Raw genomic sequence first — 22,635 nt, 5'->3', positions numbered from 1 at the left:
TCACAACCCCAATGTGAACAGTTACCTCTAGAGACCAGAGAGTTCTATCTAGCGTTGGAAACTTGCTGTTTGGTTTTCTAGATACATGTTTATTTTCAGTTCAAAGACAAAATAGAAAACTCCAGAGTGGAAAATGGTACCTTTTAGTTCACACTCTTTTAATCCCTCAGTCCCCATAAAATAAACATTCTACAGTGTAAGCAGTGGGAAATAATGTAAACTCTGCAGAAACGGAAAATAAATTACTTTCTTTCGAACTTGGTGGAGGTCCTTTTACCGGACACCATACTCTGTTGCAAACAGAATTCTTGAACGGAGAATATGTCTTTGGTCTATTTCCCCATTTCTCCCGCATTGTGTAACCGGCATATTTCAAATTCACTTTCTTCTCCAACGGCAGCAAGAAGGCGAAAGACGGGTTTGTGTTTCGGGAGCCTGGAAAACAAAGCCATGTTTCAGTGATTTAAGAAGAGCTTTTTCCCCCCTGTGATGTCAAACTGTTAATATAGTTCTAAAAAGCCAGAGTCCAAAAGAAAATTCACCCGCAGATAAATGATTCCCTTCACAAGACAGGGCTGGGAATCACTGTTTGGAATCGTCTTACTTAAGAGCGGTGGAGAATCCGATTCCACACCGCTCTGTGACCCAGTCAGCACGGTCACTGTAGGCAGCGTTCTGAACCTCCTGAAAAGATTAGGCGGAAATTCTAAAATTCTGAATTTGGGCTTTACGGTCTCCGGGATCCTGCCGAGTGAGACCGCTCAGGATTTTAGATCAGGAATCCTGTCGCCTTGGATTTCAGTTTGTCTTTTATAGTAGGCACAGAAAGGAAGGTCTGAAAAATGCATTTAGGGCAAGAATGGAAGGGAGGAGATCTTATTGATGTTAAAGCTTTGTTGTTTCCTCTGAAAGGATATTAAGACTCCTGGACACTGTTGGAGCCTGAAATCTTTTAGAAGGAGCAGTCATCAAACTACATTTTAGAAAAGACAAACGAACCAAACCCCGAAGGTTCAGAAAGTCTCTGTTCATCATTGCGGAAGAAGTGTAAATGCAAGTATTTGGCCTTTAATCTGAATTTATACGTGGAAGAATTTGTCTGCTGGGCCAGAACATAGTGAGTTGGCCTCCCACAGATGGGTGGGGGCTCTAGAGCCAGAAAGGCTGCTTGCTTAGCCTCAGAACAGAAGACAGTGACGAAGGCAGGGGACCAGGAATGCAGACCACTCTCCTCGCATCGGATTCAAGTCAGGGAAGTAAACAGAAAACAGGAGCACCCCGAGCACAATAATCCTCAACCAAAAGAAAATATTTTCGAAGTTGGGAAGGGAGGTTTGCCTGGGGCAGGACCTCACCCCTCCATTCAGGGAGGCGGCCAGCCTCACTTTGGGGGCTCTCGTGATCCTGGACCTGAGCCTCAGTGACACACATGGAGGAAAGGAGGGTAAGGGGAATGACGGTGGGCTTGGTGCACTGGAAACAGCCCAAGGAGGGCAAGTCTGAAGACCTTCCAAACCCAGAGTGGGTGGTTGAAGACCAGCTGATTAGACACCTTAAATTTGTACGTAATGGTTTTGTGTTTATAGGGGCGTGGCGTATGTGGTTCCACATTAAAAAACAAAACAAAACAAACAAACAAAAAACACCTCTGCGTGTTGGCAGAAGTATAGAAAGCCTGAATACAGATTTTATAAATTGGAAATGCAACCACTCTAGTGAGGATTTAAAAAGAGGAGTCAGCTGTTTATTATTATCCAGTTATTCAGGAAAAAAAAAATTTCAGAATTTTATGAGGACAGGATATATGAAATAGTCTATCTTGGTATGGAATGGATAAGAAATCAAAGAGAGCCCAAAAAGTTCCTTCAAATTCTTTTTTAACATGTTTATTTATTTTTGAGAGACAGGGAGAGACCAAGTGTGAGCAGGAGAGGGGCAGAGAGAGAGGGAGACACAGAATCCGATGCAGGATCCGGGCTCTGAGCTGCCAGCACACAGCCGACGCGAGGCTCGAACCCATGAACCGTGAGATCACGACCTGAGCCGAAGTTGGACATTTAACTGACTGAGCCACCCAGGCGCACCGCCCCCCCCCCCCAAAAGTTTCCTTAAAAGGGAGTTAAGAACTTCCCCCAAATTTTTAAAATGTTTATTTATTTTTCTTTCTTTTTTTTTTAATTTTTTTTTTTAACGTTTATTTTTGGGACAGAGAGAGACAGAGCATGAACAGGGGAGGGTCAGAGAGAGAGGGAGACACAGAATCTGAAATGGGCTCCAGGCTCTGAGCTGTCAGCACAGAGCCCGACGTGGGGCTCGAACTCATGGACCGTGAGATCATGACCTGAGCTGAAGTCAGATGCTAGCTGGCTGAGCCACCTTGGCGCCCCCGTCACCACCTTTCGATGTCAATGAGATGATACAGATGGCATCTTTAGATTCAGTCCCCTCCATCTTTTATTTAAGTGGCCTGAGCTTCCCATTGTGCCCTCCAAGGATGGCTCAGGGTGAGGTACTCGCTGACCTTCATCTTGGAGCATAAACGGTAATCAACAGTGTTTGAGTTGCTTCTTGAAAAGACAGTTTTAAGACCAAAATCACAGAGCCCAGGTGCTCCCCGAGGGAACCCTGAAGCCTCTGGTTTGCAAAACAGACCCTGACCACAGAAGGGCAGCAACCATACTCAAGACTATCGTATGACCATTAACTATCACTGAACATTTAAGCTCTACAGGCAGTTGGGGGAAGAACCGAGCACCTTTCTCTGCACGTGCAGTTCAAGAAAAAGCTTTCTGGGCAAATAACTAACATTTATAGCAGGACTAGAGTCGACCTGATTTCAGCTCAGGGTCATGATCTCACAGTTCGTGCGTTCGAGCCCCGCATCAGGCTCTATGCTTATAGCACGGAGGCTGCTTCGGATCCTCTGTCTCCCTCTCTCTGCCCCTCCCCCCTCCCTCTTTCTCAAAAATAGATAAATGTTAACAAAACAAAACAAAACAAAACAAAACAAAACACCTGAAATCCAATCACCTTCAAACAAAAGACTGAGCAGTAATATGGCAGGATCGGTGTTCCTGGCACAAACAACTGATTTTCATTCTTTCTATTTGGTGCCACCCAGAAGAATGAATCATGCCCTTCTTCTGACAACAGTGAAAGCATCACAGGGGAGCCTTGGAAAGGAGCAAGAGCTCAGATTCTGGTGACTTCTTGGCTCTCTGTTCATATGAGATCTTACATGAGTTCCTCGACGGGGAGGTAAGCAGGAGAGGAGAGGAAGCGGAAGGACAGAAACAGTTGTTAACAGAGCACAATCTTCCGTGTGCTACACGACTACAACGCGTGCTGCAAAAACTCATGAGTGTGTTACTCCGAGGCTGACAGCACGGGGCTCTCTGGAGTCTGACCGCTCCAGGAGCAAAGCGACCGCCAGACGTTCCCACTTTTGGCGGGCAAATCTGTCTACGCCGACTGTCACCCAAACGTCAACATTTTGATTCCTTGCACCTTTAATCGCCACAGACCTGACTGCGAGGAGGTGGCCCCTGACCGCGTATTGTGAGGACATGGGAAACAGAGGGTCCGTTTGCGGGACCATCACCCCGGGAGTTCCCGGGAAGGGATGTTTGCTTTGTACAGCGCTTTCTCCCGCGACACTGGATCCATTTTCAAAGGTGCAAAGCAGGGTCAAGTGATGGGTTCTGAACCACCACCCACCGAGCTGGGAATGGGATCGGGCAGTTCACAAAGCAGAAAGGAGCCTTGGATAAGCGAGGGGGAAAACAACATTCTATGAGAGAGTTCAGCGAGAGATAGCCCTATTATACTCTGGCGAAAAAGAATCTGGACAAAGTCATAGCTTTTAATACCCGAAGAATTATCTTTTGTTATACGGAAATGATCCCCAAATTATAGGTCTGTTCAAATAACTGGTTACGATCTTCTAGGGCGGGCCAAGGTTCATTTATCCTGTGACTGACACGCAAAGGGCATGCTTTGGTTTGGGCATAAAGGATGGGGTGAGACAGGGGAAGCTGCTCCCGGGGGAGTCTCGGCATGCGTGCTTACTGGCGGGGCACCTCGACCGTGCTGCTGACTCTCCCGGGCCAGCGCTTCCACAGCTCTGAAACAGAACCGCCCATCTCGCTGTACTGACCCCAGCATGACATGTGCCAGGGGGTGGCAAGGGGTGGGAAGGTGACTCCCGTGCCAGCTTTGGAAGGAGAGGCAGGGCCAAGCAATGGAAAGATGGCTCTGCAGTCCTGGGGCTCGGGACCACGCCTCAGCTACCTCCTCGGGAAGGATCTACCCCTGTGGGACAGCATCTGCCTCCAAGGGGTGCTGTGACCACCCAGGTGAGGTGCTCGGCACGGTGCCTGGCTCACTGGGGTAACTTCCACAGGCCGGCGTCCTGACCTCTAACCCTCGCTCAACATTGAAAAAAAATCTGGGGGTGCCCGGGTGGCTCAGTCGGTTAAGCGCCCGACCCTTGGTTTTGGCTCAGGTCATGATGTCACAGTTTGTGAGCTCGAGCCCCGCGTCGGGCTCCATGCTGGCAGTGTGGAGCCTGCTTGGGATTCTCTCTCTCCCTCTCTCTCACTGCCCTTCCCCTGTGCTCTCTCTCTGTGTCAAAATAAGTAAGTAAACTTAAAAAAAAAGTCTGGAGGAACACTTGTTAGGGAACACAGACCAAAGGATTTAAGTGTACGTGACGTGTCCCTTGGCATTAGCAGGGTCTTAACCTATAATTAAGGTATAACTGGGTTTTAATTACCTACTTGAGGAACAAATGAAAACGGACCACGAGGCTGGAAAAATACAACCCGAGAGAGATGAAAGGGTGAAAACACACTTGTTCTGGAGAAGAATGATAAATGGCAGAAATGCAGCAGAATGGGTTCTTGACGTGAAACGGGAGATTAGTCAGGACGGGTTAATTTTCAGTGGAAGAGGAAGGATACTGTTATTTTCCCAAGAACTAGCTGGGAAACCCAAGACATTCTCATACACGCACACACACACACACACACACACACACACACACACACACACTTTATACCCAAAGACCAAAATGACACCATTATCAAGGCTTCTTTGTGAAATTAGTCTCCTTGGTTTATTTTGTGGGGGTTTCTTCTTCCGAATGGACACAGATTTGAAATGTGGTTGTGGTTCAAACTAAACATAGCCCCCACTCCTCAGTGAAAAACAACAGCATACGCCTCACACACCCCAAACCCAATAATTCCACACGTTGTATTAATGTCATTTCATATTGGCGTGGTCCCTTACCTTTCTCATCATAGTCTCTAGCGTATTAGTAACAAAGACTTACAAAAAAGGAAAACAATCTCCCCATGTTGACGACTGGTAGTGAAACCAACAAAAGTGAGAATTCAGGTCAAGTAGGCTTGTCTAATAGGCCCACAGTCTGGGTGGCTCAGTGGGTTAAGCTTCTGACTCTTCGTCCCAGCTCAGGTCGTGATCTCGTGGTTCGTGGGTCTGAGCCCCACATTGGGTTCTGCACTGACAGCACAGAGCCTGCTTGGGATTCTCTCTCTCTCTGCCCCTACCCTGCTTACTCTCTCTCTATCTTAAAATAAATGAATAAAAATTAAGAAAAAGAAAAAAAGGAAGGGATGCTGGGCTAAGGAACAGGAGCGAGTGTGGAGACGGAACTGGGAGTGTTGGGAAAAGGAATGTGTTCCGAGAATATGGTGAGGTTTGATACACAGATGAGAAAAGCAGCTTCACAAGCCTTTACGACTGGTGACTGAGAGTTTTCCCAGGGGCAGGATTAGGAGGGTGGTCATTTCTCTTCCGGAAGGGAAGCCAGGAAAGAAGCCAGCAGGTGTGACTGCAGTACTGAGGGGCAGACATGAGTAAGACCAAGGGACCCCCACTGTGGGCTGCCTATGGGGGCCCCAAGTCAAGACCAGCCCTCTTAAACTGTGTGGACCATGAACTAGCGAGGGTCTCCTTTCTGCTGCCCTGTCCTTCCTATGACGCACAGGGCCCTCTGCGTTAGACTGGTCTCATCTTCATGTACCTTTCCAGTGGTACCAGAGCCCAATCCATCTGTTGTGCCACGGCCGAGTGTTATGCGTTGAACTGTCCCCAAAAAGATATGCTGAAGTTCTGACCCCCAGGACCGAAGACAGTGACCTTACTTGGAAATAAGGTCTTTGCAGAGGTAGTCACTTTAAGATAGGGTCTGGAGGGTGGGCCCTGATTCAATGTGACTGGTGTCCCTATAAGGACACCCCCATACAAAGACAGAGACACCCAGAGAATGCTACAGCCATGGAGGCAGAGATTGAAACGATGTGGGTCCAGCTGGGAAACATTCAGGATGACTGGCACCACCACAAGCCAGGAAGAGGCCAGGAAGGATTCTACCAGAGTCGCAGAGGGGACACGACTTGGCTGACACCTTGACTTTGGATTTCTAGCCTCTGAAACTGAGAGAACAAACATTTGCTGTTTTGAGCCGTTCAGTTGTGATACTGTTATGGCAGCCGCAGGGAATGAATGCACCCAGATCCATCTATCACGTAATTCTAACTCCGCACAAGAGGTATATGGTAGGAAGGTAGACTTATAAAATGCCTAAAGACACAGTAGTCCCCCTCATCTGCGGCTTCGCTTTCCATGGGTCTAGCTGTCCGCAGTCAATGTGGTCTGGGAGCAGATGATCCTCCCGGCACGGTGTCAGAAGGTCAACAGCAGCCGAAAGCTATGTCACGATGTCTACGTCACCCCCTTCATCTCATCGTGTAGCCCTGTTATCATCTCCCATCAGCACATGAAGAGGGGGGGAGTGCAGTACAATAAGGTATTTAGAGAGCGGGAGAGAGAAAGACCACATTCATAGAACTCTGATGACAGCATCTTGTTATAATTGTCCTACTTTACTGGTACTTAGTATTGTTAACCTCTTACTGTGCCTAATTTGTCAATTACACTTCATCATGTGCGTGTACGTATAGGAAAAAACACAGCACACCAAGTATTTAGTGCTATCTGTGGTTTGAGGCATACGCTGAGGGGCGGTGAGGGTTTGTGTGTCTTAGAATGAATCCACATGGACAGGGAGGGACACTATATTTGCTTTTTTTTTTTTTTTTTTAATTTTGTTCATTTTTGAGAGACAGAGAGAGACACAGCATGAGCAAGGAAGGGGCAGAGAGAAGGAGACACAGAATCGGAAACAGGTTGCAGGCTCCAAACTGTCAGCATAGAGCCCGATGCGGGGCTCGAACTCACGAACTGCCAGATCATGACCTGAGTTGAAGTTGGACGCTCCTCTTGGGATGAGCACTGGGTGTTGTATGGAAATCAATTTGACAATAAATTTCATATATTAAAAAAAAAAAATAAAAAAATAAATTTTTGCAAATGACAAAAAAAAAAAAAAAGAAGTTGGACGCTCAACCGACTGAGCCACCCAGGCGCCCCGACACTATATTAGTTTTAATTCTGGAGACAGAATAATGAGTTCACAGGGTTCCTTTTTTTTAATGGCAAGAGATGCCTTCAACCAATCTATATTCAGAAGCGACATGATTTGACTTTCACTGGACTGGAGCCCATCTCACTGCATATCCACATCGAAGAGTGACCCAAGTCACGGGCTCTTATTCAGTAGGAATTCATAGTAACCAAGTCAGGAAATTACTTATCAGCCCATGTTTTGTAGTAAATATTAGAAAAACAAGACAAAATAAAACTAAAACATATTTGGGGCGAGAAAGAAAGAAAGACACGGGAGAAAGCCCAGGAGCCTACCTGCACTGGGTCCTGTGGAAGTCTGGTTCATTTAGAACAAGCCTTTAACTTGCTCTGTTTCTGTATCAAGATCTATATCGTAGAAGCAGGGCCGGGTCGGCAGTCCTGGCATGGTGCTCATCTAGAGGAGAAAACGGAATATTGTATGTTAGCAAATGCCGCGAAACGATCACTCTGAACAGTGTACATCTAATGACATAAATTAACTACATAATTCAATTCAGCCTCCTGTATTAGGTCACCTGTATCTCTTTAAATTCGCCATCTGCTATTTCATCCTTGGTTTAGGAAATGAAATAGAAAAGGCAGATGTCAACTTCCTGAACGTGGGGACCACTTACCTCCCCCCACGGCCCCACAGCACATCGTAGCTCCAAGATTCTCAAACCACATCTTTAATTAAGTCCCCCACCACCCTTAGAGGGAGGTACTAATTTCAGCCTCAATTTATTGATGGGACAGGGGACATTCAGGCACAAGCCATGTGCTCAAGGACATGGACAAGGACGAGCAAGTTAGTGGTGGAGACAGGACTGGAACCAGGCCCGTGCTCCTTTGTGTCCAGATCAGTCTATCAGAGTGCGTCTGAGTCTGCTTGCACCGGAAACCCTTGGTATCCTGGAGGAAAGTGCTGTGATTGCTGGCGACTCACGCACTAAAACACGGTCAAGGACCTAGATGGTGAGGCTCCGGGATGATCTGCTCCTTAATGATTGCCGTATTTCCTGCCGGACTTTATTACTGTCCTTTTCATAAAAAGGATGCTCAGAAACCAATGTTGCATGCGATCGTTTGGAGCAAAGACACCGGGACCCCACTTGGCTTCACTCTTCTGAGGACTAAGGGCTGTGTCTTGCAAAGCTCCTGCCTGCTCTGGCCGGAGAACATTCCAGTGAGATGACGTGTGACACGGCCAGGACTGCGTCCAGGGTTCGCCCACTTCTTCCCACCTGCGACAGAGCTCAGCTCTCTCACTTGCCTCGTCCCTTCTGCAACGACTCAGGATGTCCCCCTCCGCCAAGCGCCGCCCCCACCCCCGACCCCTGCCCACGATGCTGGCCGACACCTGCGGCTCATACTGGGGTCCGTGGCCCAGCAGTGTGGGCATCACCGGGAACTTGTTTGACGTCTCAAATCTCAACCCCGCTCGGGCCTGCTGAATCGGAATCTGCAACGTCACCAACTCCCAGGCGATTCGTGTGCACGTTACCATTTGCGAAGGGGGCCGGCTTAGACAATGTGGCCGAGGAGGCCTCCTTCTACAGCACTGGGGAGGGAGCTCCGAGGTAGAAGAGGTGAGGAGGAAGGGGATGGGAGAGTCTGATTCACCGCTGGCCATGCTACTTCACCCTCCTCTGGAGCAGCAGGCGGGGAGGACATCCGTGCCCCCACGGGCCTCACTAACCACCTGCTCCCTGAGAGTGTGGTGAGGGGGCCCCGGGACCTGCTCTTCGTGTGGCCGGACACATCAACACAGAGATGTCTGCTGGCTAGCTCCTGTCTTGCCAATTGTGCAGGATTTTACTTTAGGCATATCATGGGCTAAGAAGGCTTCTGAGGGGGCACCCGGGTGGCTTAGTCTGTTGAGTGTCTGATTTTGGCGCAGGTTATGATCTCACAGTTTGTGGGTGAGTTCGAGCCCCGTGCTGGGCTCACTGCTGTCAGCCTGTCAGGGCAAAACCCGCTTCGGATCCTCTGTCCCCCTCTCTCTACCCCTCCCCTGGTCTACTGGAAAAAAAAAAAAAAAAAAAAAAAAAAAAAAAAAAAAAAGGCTTCTGAGCCTTCCTGGAATATTGCTACCGTTTGTAACATGGCTTTGAGAAAACGTGCTCTGGGTTTCAAACAATTAACTACAAATAAAGTTCTGGCACCCGGCTTGGAGGTGGGGACTTCCTGAATTTTAAACCTTTACTTCTGTGGATGCCTCCTTATCCTTGCAAACGTTCTGCTCCCAGCAGAGCAGTAACATTTTTCTCTGGTTATCACAGTGGCTGTGCATATCTGAGGAAGCCCGGAAAGAAATCCATGCTTCCTGTTGTAGCAACCGGGACACCAAGCACAAAGGCCACTGGTGGCAACTGTTCCTGTTTTTTTCCAGCTGCCTGTGGACAGCTCACGCCGGTCCTCTACAGGAGTGTTCCTGCCTACCCACACTATGCCACGGGCATTTTCAGATGCCTTTAGAATGTGTGTGGCGGCATGGATTTGGAAAAAGGGACCAGCGTCTTTTATAGGTTAAGAAATGAACGATCAGGGGCGCCTGGGTGGCTCAGAGGTCGAGCATCTGACTTCGGCTCAAGTCACGATCTCCCGGTCCGTGGGTTCGAGCCCCGCGTCGGGCTCAGTGCTGACAGCTCAGAGCCTGGAGCCTGCTTCGGATTCTGTGCCTCCCTCTCTCTCTGCCCCTCCTCCGCTGGCGGTCTGTCTCTCTCTCTCAAAAATAAATAAACCTTAAAAGAAAATGAATCATCATATTCAGCCACAGCGATGCTGCCCCGTCCCTTAAATTAACTCTGTAGATGGAAGGCACATTTGGCAGTAAGAACGTTACCCAGACTTTGTTGCGTCTGGGGCTGCAACGCTATTCACCGCAGGGCAGAGTTCAGTCTGAGGCAGGCCAAAATCCACACGAGGTGAGAAACCCAGGAAGACGCCTGTGTAGCTAGGCCCTCGTGGCCAAAGCCAAAGTGTCAGCTTCGTGTGCAGGCAGTAACACGATAACACAACGGCTGCCTCTTCACGCTCTTTTTACAGACATGAAAATTCAACTTGTCGTCATTTACTTTTTTTTTTTTTTTTTTTAGAAAAGTGAGCTTTTTTTCTTTTTAAACATTTATTTATTTTGGGGACAGCGTAAGCAGGGAAGGGGCAGAGAGAGGGGGACAGAGGATCCGAAGTGGGCTCCCTTGACAGGCTGACAGCAGTGAGCCTGATGTGGGGCCCAAACTCATGGACCATGAGATCATGACCTGAGCCAAATCAGATGCTCAACCGACTGAGCCCCCTCATGATGAACTTTTTGAAATTATTATTTAAAAAAAAAAAAAAAAATTTTTAACGTTTATTTTTGAGACAGAGAGAGACAGAGCATGAACGGAGGAGGGGCAGAGAGAGAGACACAGAATCTGAAACAGGCCCTGGGCTCTGAGCGGTCAGCACAGAGCCCGACGCAGGGCTCGAACTCACAGACTGTGAGATCATGACCCGAGCTGAAGTCGGACGCTCAACCGACTGAGCCACCCAGGCACCCCTGAAATTATTTTTTTAATGCTTATTTATTTTGAGACAGAAAGCACGTGTGTGAGCGGGGGAGGGGCAGAGAGAGAGACAGAGAGAGAGAGAGAGAGAGAGAGAGAGAGAGAGAGAATCCCAAGCAGGTCAGCTCAGAGCCTGACCATGTGGGGCTCGATCTCATGAACCGTGAGATCATGACCTGAGCAGAAATTGAGCCGTATGCTTAACCAACTGAGCCACCCAGGCGCCCCCATCATTAAGTTTTTTTCAGTGGATGCGACACCAAGGCTGACAAAGGCCGAGTGTGATTTCTGTGGTTCCTGGAGCTGGTCTCCTGGCTGCGGTGAATCATACCATGCAGCTTTTGGTCACTCTGATTCTTTCAGAACAAAACTGGGAACTAAAAGTTGTCAAAATATTAAATGCTGGGAAGTGTGAATCTGTTTCCTTCATTTTCAGCCTATTTCTCTCAAATGGGGGGGAACTAAGTTCAATCAGAAGCCTCCCATGCTCCTTTCCAATTATGCAATCGTCACTTCCAAGAATCAGGGCTACTTATTTGGGACCAGAGGACAAGAAAGCACATAGGGTCTGAAGAGCCAAGGGACTCCCTGCCCTGTGGACAAAGAGCCATCCCTAAAGTTCTCCTGCTGAGCAGACACAATATGGAATTATGTTAACAAGACCTAAAACATTCACATAAAATTCTCTCCCAATAAAAAACTTTGTTATCAAAGGATTGTGGGCCCCAGACAAGGGTCACTACTGCGCTATGGGAAAGAAAGAATGTGGACAGCCCTTGGGAGTTGACCTCTGGCCCCACGTCTGGGGTCGGAGGTGATCTGTGTTGACTTTATTTGTGTGTCCTCTAAGAAGGCCCCCTGCTTAAAATAACGAGGGAGCCACTAAATTGTACTTACTTGTCACGCTGCATTAATGGATTCTTTTGCAAAGGCTGAAAAACATGGGCTTTTGCCCTTCATGACCCTAATTTTAACTGCAACAAATCTTCAAAATCTATACTGATTTCGGGTGAAGCTTATTTTGGGGAAATGATGAGTTCTATGAATAGCCTTTATAAACATACATTAAACCTAGTTAAAGAGAAAATATTCAACTGCTTAAAAGTAGTCCTTGTAAGTTAAAGAATATTCTCGGCATGAGCAGAAAAATTATTAAGAATTCTATTTTGTAAAGTGATAGAATCGTAACTTCTACTTAACCAAAATGTCGTTGTAGTTAATTTTGTTGTGTTGGGGAAATTTTTCTGGCTTCTTAAATCTTCTACTTTTTCATACTAAATAAATTATCCAGTTTTATTTTGGTTCGGAAACAAAAATAAGCATTTTTACTTGTATCTGTTTGTTCTTGTAGTTTGTGACCTGAGGTAGAATCCCTTCTACACACTTCTTCTCTCCAAGAGATCACCGAACACGGTTGATTTTCTTTCTTATGAAATAATAACTCAAAAATGTAAATTCTTTATTAAGCCAAAGTATTTTCTGAGTGGTAACTTTACTGTCCTTTGCCTCTCAGTCTTTGGCTAAGATCAAGTGGAAATACAGTCCCTGGCCATATAACGCCTCAATAAATACTTTTAATTTTTTGTCTTTTTGAAGTAGGCTCCACACCCAACGTGCCGCCCATCGCGGGGCTTGAACTCACGACCCTGAGCTGAAAGCAAGAGGTGGATGCTTAACCCACTGAGCTACGTAGGCGCCCCAACAAATACTTTTTAGAATAGAGGAGTAAAAATGGAGGATAATTAAGAGAATGCGGAAACAACCAAAAAGAAGCCTTCTTGAGGATCGGGCTTTTTCTGTTTCTTCTTTGGACGTGAAAAAAGCTACTGGAGGATAATGCGTGAGGAAAGGTGGCCACATATAATGTCCAGTGACTGAAAGAGAGGGAGATGAAAAATCATTACGATGAAAACAGGTAAGGCTGCTACACCGGGGTTTCCACTGGCCTCACTTAGAGGAGAGAGATGTCCCGGGATTTTTTTCTGGGCAGTTAGGTAATATCCACCTGCAGAGCTTGTGACCCCATTCCAAAATATCTGCTTATTAGCTAGGGACACTCTGAGAGTGTGGGGGTATGTCCTGTTAGAGTGCACTTATCTCTCCTGGTGGCCTCTGGGGTCCTGTTCCCACGTGAAGGGACACAGTGATGTTTCATTCACCTCGGGAACCTTTGCGGAGCATTCCCTGTTGGGGACGCCACGGTGACCAGGACCTGGTCCCCACTTTAAGAGGGACAGACCAATAGAGCAGACCACTGGGATATTTGGGCCAAGTCACTCCACTCTGTAGTTAAAACACAAAATCTTTTTCCTTCTATGATTTTTATGTAAAAAGAATGTATGCCAGGGGCGCCTGGGTGGCGCAGTCGGTTAAGCGTCTGACTTCAGCCAGGTCACGATCTCGGGGTCCGTGAGTTCGAGCCCCGCGTCGGGCTCTGGGCTGATGGCTCAGAGCCTGGAGCCTGTTTCCGATTCTGTGTCTCCCTCTCTCTCTGCCCCTCCCCCGTTCATGCTCTGTCTCTCTCTGTCCCAAAAATAAATAAAAAAACGTTGAAAAAAAAATTAAAAAAAAAAAAAAAAAAGAATGTATGCCATAAATTCTTAACTTATGACTTATTAAGATATAAGCCACGTTCAATTACTATAAACACTACCACGTTGCACTCGCACACTGTGCCCAGTGTTACACGGCTCAGATTACTCTGATTTAGGTCGGGGCCTTGAATGAAAGAATGGGCAAGCACTGTTATTCTTCTTACCTTTTGTAAGGGAAGACTCGAATTTTCTTCCAGTGCGAGGAAGCTAGTCCCTAACTGTCTTCCCAGATTTTTAAAAATCTACTTAAAAAAATGTTTTTAACACAAAAAAGTGAAAACCGCTAGGCGTAACAGGCAAAGTCCTCTCCTCATCCGCTTCCCAGAGGGGAGCCCTGTAAATAATGTCCTGTGCCAACTCCTGGGTGAGTTTCTCTTCCTATTTAAGCGATGTAGCTGTATAATGTATATGTATATCATTTTGTACAGAAATTGGGTAATTCTACATGTATTAATCCTGAAATCTGATTTTCAGGGAGATTAACGCTTCAGACGGGGGTAGTTTTTACACAAGGGAATGCTCTCTGGAGTGCGTGAGGCAAGAAGAGTGTCTTCACACATTCTGTGTGCAAAGTCCCTGGGGCTGCTCTTTGGAAAAGGAGAGATTGGGGGAGTTTATTTAGAAAAAAACAAAGATAAATGTGAAGCAGGAGGGTCTGACCAGACATACACAAAGGCAAGAAGAAATTCTGCAACTTGTTTGCAGTGCTTTGAGCGTAAGCTAAAGATTTCAAATGTTACAAAGGACTAACCGTTTTGAATGGAAAGATGTTGAGAAGTCTCCCGGCACCCCGTTATTTTTTTCCTTTATTCTGATTGTAAGGGTGGTATCACTTAGTTTCCTCCCTCCCTCCCTTCCTCTCCGTCTTTCTCTCTCTTTTCTTCTTTTTTTTTTTTTTTTTTTTTTAGGTTTATTTATTGAGACAGAGAGAAAGGGAGAGAGAATCCCAAACAGGCTCTACACTCAGCGGAGAGCCTGATATGGGGCTTGATCTCATGGCCCAGGAGATCATGACCTGAGCTGAAACCGAGAGTTGGAAGCTTAACCGACTGAGCCACCAGTCACCCCAACACCCTAGTCACCCCTTCGGCTGTGGTCACCAGGAGCGCCCTCCCTGCCCTCGTGCTGGCTGGCTCAGTAAGACAATATCCTTCCAGTTCCCGTGCCCGGAAGCTCGGAGGTGGCACACTGAAGGCCGGGCTGGGTCCTACAGCCCAATGGTTTCTCTCTGTTGTCCTCTGGGTGTTGGCTTCATCCTCAGGCTTCCTGCTCTGTGTGGGCAGCTCTGGCCCAAAGGCACATACCCCATGACACCCAGCGCAGTACTATGCTAAGCACTTTCCAGGCACTGCATGTAGCTCATTTACTTCCTACAGCCCTGAGGGGACGGGCTACCGCCATTATCCCCATCTTGCACACTGGGAAAAGGACACATGGAAATGCATCATGATGTGCCACAAATCACACAGCTCAGACCTGCTGGAGCTGGAATTCAAATGCAGTGAGTCCCGGCCCTGACCGCGGAGCCCCACGCTTCCCTTACTCGATCATGGCGTTGAGTCCACGGCCCTTCAGTGGCAACATGTGCACTTGGGCCGCAGCGGGGGAGGAGAATCTCACCAGGACCGGAGCCACAGAGAGCGATGTTGTGAACCCTTCTCGTGGTAGAAACCGCTGCATCCTTATGCCAGCTACCGAGGTCTCAGCCACGGCATTCGGGTAACGAAATTTACATGAGTTTGTCAAGTAAACTCAGTTACTTTACAACTTCAGCCTGGATTCCTTTTAAACCGTGTAACGTTTATTTAAGGACACGTGACACAGCTTACGCTGGGGGTAGGAGCTTTCCAAATTACATCTTAAACATCTAGTCACAGCACTTAGCAGTGAGTAAATCATACCTGATGACTGCCGAAAAAATTTCCAAAATGATACACAAACAATAACACCCAGAGTTTTTTCTGAAAAATAATAGGCTTGCAGCTTTTTAACGATCAGCTGTGAGACATGGATTATTGGGTCCCCTCTGAAAGTGTAAATACCATTATCCACTGAAATAACCGAAGAGCCACATCAATTTTTACCTAAAAAATTCAGGGAAAACATCCCATAACTATGTTTGGAACTTGCTCTGATAATTCATTTCAGCGGGTTGCCAAAATCTGAGATAGACAACTTGAAATCAATGCTACTGTTTTTTGTCCCTTTTGAAAAAAAAAATTATTTTTGGGTGAGCGCAAGCATTGTGGAGGGGAGGGGCAGAGAGAGAGGGACAGAGAATCCAAAGCGGGCTCCACGCTGACAGGCTGACAGCATTGAGCCCGATGTGGGGCTCGACCTCAGGAACCATGAGATCATGACCTGAGCCGCAGTTGGGACGCTCAACCGACAGAGCCACCCAGGTGCCCCTCGATGCCACTGTGGATCAATGAGTTGGCTTCTCTGTCACGTACAGGCTTGGTTTTTATTCCTTGCCAAAAATGATACACAAAGGCCACACCTCCAGAGAGAGGTATTAAATTGTTTGCATTCTGTTCACATTTCCATGAGACAGCTCTGGACATTCCTGCCTTTCCTCATTCCACCACAAAGGCCACATCTGAGCCTGATGAGACAGGTTGAGGTGGAAGAGGCTTTTATTTTTTTTTAAATTAAAGTTCTATTTTATTTATTTTTAGAGAGAGAGACAGACAGACAGACGGAGGGAGACAGAATCCCAAGCAGGCTCCTTCCTGTCAACTGTGAACCCTACCTGGGGCTCGATCTCACAAATGGTGAAATCATGACCTGAGCCGAAATCAAGAATTGGACGCTTAACCGACTGAGCCACCCAGGCGCCCCTAAGAGGCTCTCTTCTTCCCACTTACAGGTGCAGCAGTGGGCTCCAGGCTGTGGTGTGCCCTTCCCTGGGGCCCATTAGGAAGGGGGTCCCCAGTGCAGAGGCGCTCGGGGGTAATCAAAGTCTTGCAAGTAGCAGTAACCCAATCAAGGCTGAGGTGTGGCGGGAAGGGCTCCACCCCGAACGACGGGTGTGCAGGGGGCGGGCGTTCCTGGGTAAGTTACTTCCCCAAGCCCTTGGTTCTTATTCTGGAAATGCAGTCTGAGTATCAAACTATCTGGGGAATAGGGCCTATTTCAAAACTCAAATGAAATAAAGAAAGGACCCTAGTCTAGTGGTGAATACACAATAGAGGCTACTGTCACTTTATTACAGAAAATACAACCCTCATTATCTCCTGAAGTGAGTGTAACTTATGTATGCGAGACACAGAAAAAGGAAGTTTGAAAACAATTCCTGTTTCTGACGAATTACGGATTTCTTTGATAAGACAAAAATGTTCAGTAGTTTCGTGAGCTGTTCCCCTAACTTTTCTGGCCTTACAAACAATCTTAAAAGCCATACTTCCTGGCCTTTTTACTTATGGTAATCAAATCTGAAGCTATCCCCAACTAGACCTAAGATACTCAAGCAAACAGGGGCCCCCCTCCACTTGAGGACAAATCTTATTTTAAAGGAGAAGCCTCCAGGAATGTGACGATGGCCCGAAAGCTGCTGTGCCCCTACCCTGAGCCGAGTCGGTCGGAAATGAAGGCCCCTGTCTCTGTGCAGGGCAGAGAAGAGGCTGCGAGGGTGGAGGCACATTCAGTCATCTGCCAGTGGAGAGACAACATCAGCTCTGGCACAACAAACCAATTTAATAATGCTTCACCGTTTGGGAACCTGATATTAAGTAATCAAATTCTGGTTTCTGAGAAGCTCATCTGCACATCGAGGGGGGGTGTTCTGGGCATGGGTTTTATCCCAAGGTCCTAATGGCAATTGAATCATTATTCTGTAACGCACTGAAAGCAGAGAGAAGATGCAGGGGAGAACAGGAAGGAGGAAGGCAGGCGTGGGGGAGGGCCCGGGCTGCCCCAGCATTTAGAATTTCCTTTTTGTCTTCGCCCTGCACAGCCCCGCAGACCCCTGCGTGAAGGATAAAAAGCTGCTGCGTCAGGAAAACACAAGGCAGAGGGAGAGTGTATTCATTTCTTTGACGTCCCCTTTATGCTTCTCTTGGGACCGAGGCAGAGGGGTGGTCCGGGGAGCCTGCCGGGAAGAGGGGAGGGCTGGGAGCTGCCGCCTCTAACGCTCCCCGAGGGACACTCGGTTGGCCAAGTCTTGGGGAGGAAACTGATTCAGGGAAGAATTCAGCACTACCCTGCCACCTAATTTGACTTGTAAATCCTAGAGGTCTACTTTGCTCTGCAACATTTTTTGTTGTTTTAAGGTGATTTAGAGCAGAAGCCGGCGGAACACTCAGGACCGCAGGCTGGGTCTTCATAAGGCAGGTGATGGACGGAATTGAGCCCCATCCCTCGTTCCTGTGGTAAAGCCCTAGGCTCCAGCGAGGCAGGGCTTCGATTAAGTGAGGTCCTAAGGGTGGGGCCCTGACCCAACAGGACTGGTGTCCTGGTAAGAAGAGGAAGAGACACCAGAGACCATGCACACCTAGGGAAGGCCCTGTGAGGACAAGGCTGCCGGAAAGCCAGAGGAGGGGCCTCGGGAGAAACCAACCCTTCGGACACCGTGGTCGTGGACTTCTGGCCTCCAGAACCGCGAGGAAATACCTCCTGTTGTTCAAACCCCTCAGTCTGCGGTACTTCGTTGTGGTCCCCATGTGGGTGGTTCCTTGCCTCTACACGCTTTCCTCGACAGCAACAGGACGCGTTTTTCTTCTGTAACTTTCCCCAGTTCCTGGACTGAGAGAGTCCTAACTGCGCTACTTGCAAAGGCCTCCCTAAACTGAACATTTTTGCCTCATCGCGAGGCCGGACAATAATTACAGGACCGCGTGCGGGGGCAGCCGGGGCGCCTGGGCTTTGCCAACCCAGCCGCCCCTCCTGGATTTCTCTCCACCTTCTTTACCCGTCTCCCCCCCGCCCCGCCCCCGTGCCTCTAACATTTGGGGGGCACAGCGGCTGCCCAGACCTGCTTCCTCTGATGCAGTGGAAGAAATACAAAACCGTGGGCCACTGACCCTACATCATTCACAACTCGTGCCCCTCCCCCTTCCGTTTCTCACAAACACACAGGATACGTTAAAAATAAGGAGAAACACCGAGAGAGCGAGCTGACAGATTCTCTTAAGTTTAATTTTGATCAAAGAATATCACGTACGTGGCTCGAAAGGTCACACCGTTCCTCAAGGCACACTGTAAGAAGTGACAGGCCCCCCTCTGCCGCTGCCCGCCCGCTGCATTCCTACGCGAAGCCTCTACCTACTCGAAGCCTCTACCGACTCCCCACTGCTCTGGATTTGCCAACTTCGGTTACTATCGATTGGCTTTCTTAATACCGAAGATGAGGCTTTAATCTTTTACATCCCACCACTCATGCTCCCCTCCCCTCCTCTTTCCACCCCTCAAATGTACAACTACCATTACCTTTGGGTACATCGGGATTTATTGGACTATAAACGTTACTCAGAGTGAGGCCGTCATCCGCATTCTGAACACGCTTGCGTCCGGCCACAGCTCCCGCTTCTCCCGGCGCCAGTAACTGCCCTGAATCTTCATGAGCTCAGCTGGCTGCGTGCTTATCATTCAACCAATACCCAGGGACAGGCCTCCAGGTCAGCCTTCCTGGGGCCAAGTGTGAGGGGAGCCTCCCTCGCTTGAGGGTGCCCTTCAGCCTGCAGGCCAGCGTCCGGTGGGATCTCGCTTTGCCGTGATCCTGGGGATTCCCTTCTGGTACTTTCTACGGTCTCAGTTTCCACTCGCCGTACCCACATTGTGGTAGGTACGCCCTGTGGCGGCTTCCAATAACCGCTTCTCCTTGAGAGTTGAGACCTGCGACTTGCCCTTAACCAAGAGAATACGGCAAAGGTAAGGGGGTGGGGCTCAGTCGTTTCCCCCCTGCCAGCTTTCAATAAGTACCGTGTTAGGAACGGGCTAAGAAGGCCACAAAAACCACATGTAGCCTTCAGCGGATGGCCAACAAAAAGCTGGGCTCTCAGTCCCACAAATGCAAGGAACTCAGATGAAGAAGAACCCGAGGGTCATATGAGAACCACGGTCCCAGCTAAGCTGCTCAATCTGTGGGGATGTGTTACAGCTAGGAAAATAGAAAATCAATACAGGGATCTTCCTCTTTTAAACACTTTTTCTCTTGTTTTTCCATTTGCTGTAACTTTATGTTAAAAACTGCATTATTTAGTAGCTTGGCATACGATGAACCTACACACGTTCAAGGGTCAAGGTTATGGTGTGCGATTGCAAAACAAGCTTCTATAAACATTTATATACAGATCTTTATATGGGCTTTTATGTTTCACTTCTCTTGAGTAAATAATTAGGAAAGGATTTTTTTTTTTTTTTTTTTTTTTGCCATATGGTAGATACGTTTAATTCAATTACCAACTTATTTTCTAAATGGTTTAAAAAAAATTTTTTTTTTTTTTTTTACATTTATTTATTTTTGAGAGACAGAGTACAAGCAGGGGAGGGGAAGAGAGAGAAGGAGGCAGAGTCCAAAGCAGGCTCCAGGCTCTGAGCTGTCAGCACAGAGCCCGACGCGGGGCTCGAACTCACAAACCGTGAGATCATGACCTGAGCCAAAGTCAGATGCTTAACTGACTGAGCCACCCAGCTGCCCTACCAACTTATTTTCTAAAGGGGTCATGTGCTATCGTGCATTCTTTCCAGTAGCATGAGACTTCCAGTTGTCCCATAGCCTCACCAACATCCGGTACGGTCAGTTTTTTTTAATCCTAGATATTCTAATAGCTATGTAGTGGTATCTCCCTGTGGCTTTAACATGCGTTTCCCTAATTTTCATGTGCTTATTACCCATATATTTTCCTGGGCGAAGTGTACGTTCAAATCTTTTATTCACTGTTTGATTTCTCATTATAGGGTTTTGAGAGTTCTTTCCATAATCTGGATACAAGTCCTTACCAGATAGATGATTTGCAAATGTTCTCTCCCTCTCTGTGGACTATTAAGTTTAGAAATATTTGTTTTTTTTCCTAGATGCCTTTCAGTGTTGATTTCTAATTTAATTTCATTGTAGTTAGAGAACCTATTTAGTATGATTTGAATCTGTTAGAATTTATTGAGATTTAATTTATGGCCCGGAATATGGTCTATCTTGGCAAATATTGTGTAAATGTTTGAAAAGAATGTGTATTCTGTTGTTAGACAGAGTGTCCTATTAATGTCGGTTGGGTCAAGTTGGACTGTAGTACTGTCCAAGTCTTCTACATCCTTATTAATTTTCTGTTTATTTGTTCTGAGGGGTTTTAAAAATCTCTGCATTTGTGGCTTTTTCTGTTTTCCCTTACAGCTTTGCTCCACGTATGTTGAAGCTTTGTTATTAGATACATAAACACATAGGATTATTATGTCCTATTAATGAAATGGCCCCTTTACAGTTATGAAGCAACTCTTATCATCCTTGATGATATTCTTTGGGCTAGTTCTGTTTTGGTACCACTGTAGTTTTCTTTTGATTGGTATTGGTATTTTTCCAGCCTTTTTCTTTTAAACTAGATATGTCTTTATATTTAAAGTGGGTTTCTTGTTATGTATTTGAGACTTGCATTTCTAGTCAGTCTGACACTATCATTTAGACCATTTATATTTAATGTGATTATTGATATAGTCGGATTTAAATCTACTATCTTGCTATTCTTTTTCTCTTTGTCTATCTGTTCTTTGTTTCTTGTGTCCTCTTTTTCTGCCTTCTTTGGACTGGGTTTTTTTTTTTTTGAGAGAGAGAGTAACAAAATGATTTTGAGAGAGAGTGTATGTGCGCACGTGTGAGTGAATGAGGGGCAGAGAGAGAGAGGGAGAGAGAGAGAGAGAGAGAAGCTCAGACAGGTTCTGTAATGACAGCAAGGGCTGTGCCGTCATCACAGAGCCTGCTGTGGGGCTCAGTGTCATCACCTTGAGCTCATGACCTGAGCCAAAATCGAGTCGGATGCTTAACCGACTGAGCCACCCACGCACCTCCCCTTTCGTCCTAACGTTTACATGCCCGCGCCTGGACTGAGTATTTTTAATGATTTCATTTTCTTTCTTGGTTGGTTGAGGAACTACAACTCTTTGCTGTATCATTTTAGTGGCTTCCTCAGCGTTCATGTGCACACATTTAGTTTTTCAGAATCTACCATCGAGGGATGTTACGCCACGTCACATACAGACCTTGCGATATTGTTCTCGTATGTTCCGCTTCTATATATTTAAAAAACTCCACGTTTCTATTATTTTTGCCTTACACAGTCATTTATCTTTCAAAGAGACTTAAATGCTAAGAACAGAAGTCTTTACGTTTACCCATGTGGTTACTATTTCTGGCGGCGTTCTGCGCTTTGAGTAAATCCAGGTTTCTGTCGGGTATAATTTTCATTCTGCCAGAAGGACTTCTTTTAATATCTCTTACCCTTCAGGTTGGCTGATGCTCAATTCCTTCAGCTTTTACTTGTCTAATAAAGGCCCTTATTTCACTGTAGTATTTGAAAGGCATTTGAACTGGGTAAAGAAACCTAGGTTGAGAATTTGCTTTCAGTACTTTAAAGACGTCGCCCCTCTGTCTTCTGGTCTGCGTGGTTTCTGATGAGAAAGCGGCTGTCGATTTATCTCTGTTCTTCGGTCCATAATGTGTCTTGTATCCTCTGCTTATTTTTTATGATTTCTTTTTATCATTGGCTGTAAGCAATTTTTTTTACATTGAAAATATTCTTTATTGAGGGGTAACTGATATATCACATTATATTAGTTTCAGGCGTACAACAGAACGGTTTGAATTTGTATATATTGAGAAATGATCACCACACTAAGTCCAGTTAAACATCTCTCACCACACAGAGTTACAAAGTATTTTTTTTTCTTTGTGATGAGAACTTTTAAGATCCACTCTCTGAGCAATTTTTAAATATGCAATACAGTATTAACTACAGTCACCATGTTGTACATTACATCCGGTGACTTATTACCATATGGAAATTTGCACC

The 22,635-nt window shown here is 46.7% G+C and overlaps 1 protein-coding gene across 2 annotated transcripts in view; it reads right to left on the bottom strand.

The window, feature by feature from the left end:
• Positions 1-137: 137 nt before the first annotated feature.
• The window catches only part of MTHFD1L (methylenetetrahydrofolate dehydrogenase (NADP+ dependent) 1 like), a 184,535-nt gene continuing 162,037 nt past the window's right edge, over positions 138-22,635 (bottom strand). For both annotated transcript variants that reach the window (XM_042940077.1, XM_042940078.1), the window contains exons 27-28: positions 7,789-7,909; positions 138-435 (exon numbers count right to left, since the gene is read on the bottom strand). In XM_042940077.1, coding sequence (XP_042796011.1) covers positions 7,820-7,909 — 90 coding nt within the window. In that variant the 3' untranslated portion in view covers positions 138-435; positions 7,789-7,819. The remainder of the gene's footprint in view (positions 436-7,788; positions 7,910-22,635) is intronic.

The sequence above is a fragment of the Panthera leo genome, chromosome B2 (genome assembly GCF_018350215.1).
Source record: "Panthera leo isolate Ple1 chromosome B2, P.leo_Ple1_pat1.1, whole genome shotgun sequence".
Classification (NCBI taxonomy): domain Eukaryota; kingdom Metazoa; phylum Chordata; class Mammalia; order Carnivora; family Felidae; genus Panthera; species Panthera leo.
Note: the sequence above shows the minus strand (reverse complement) of the source record. Positions and strands in the feature narration are given on the sequence as shown.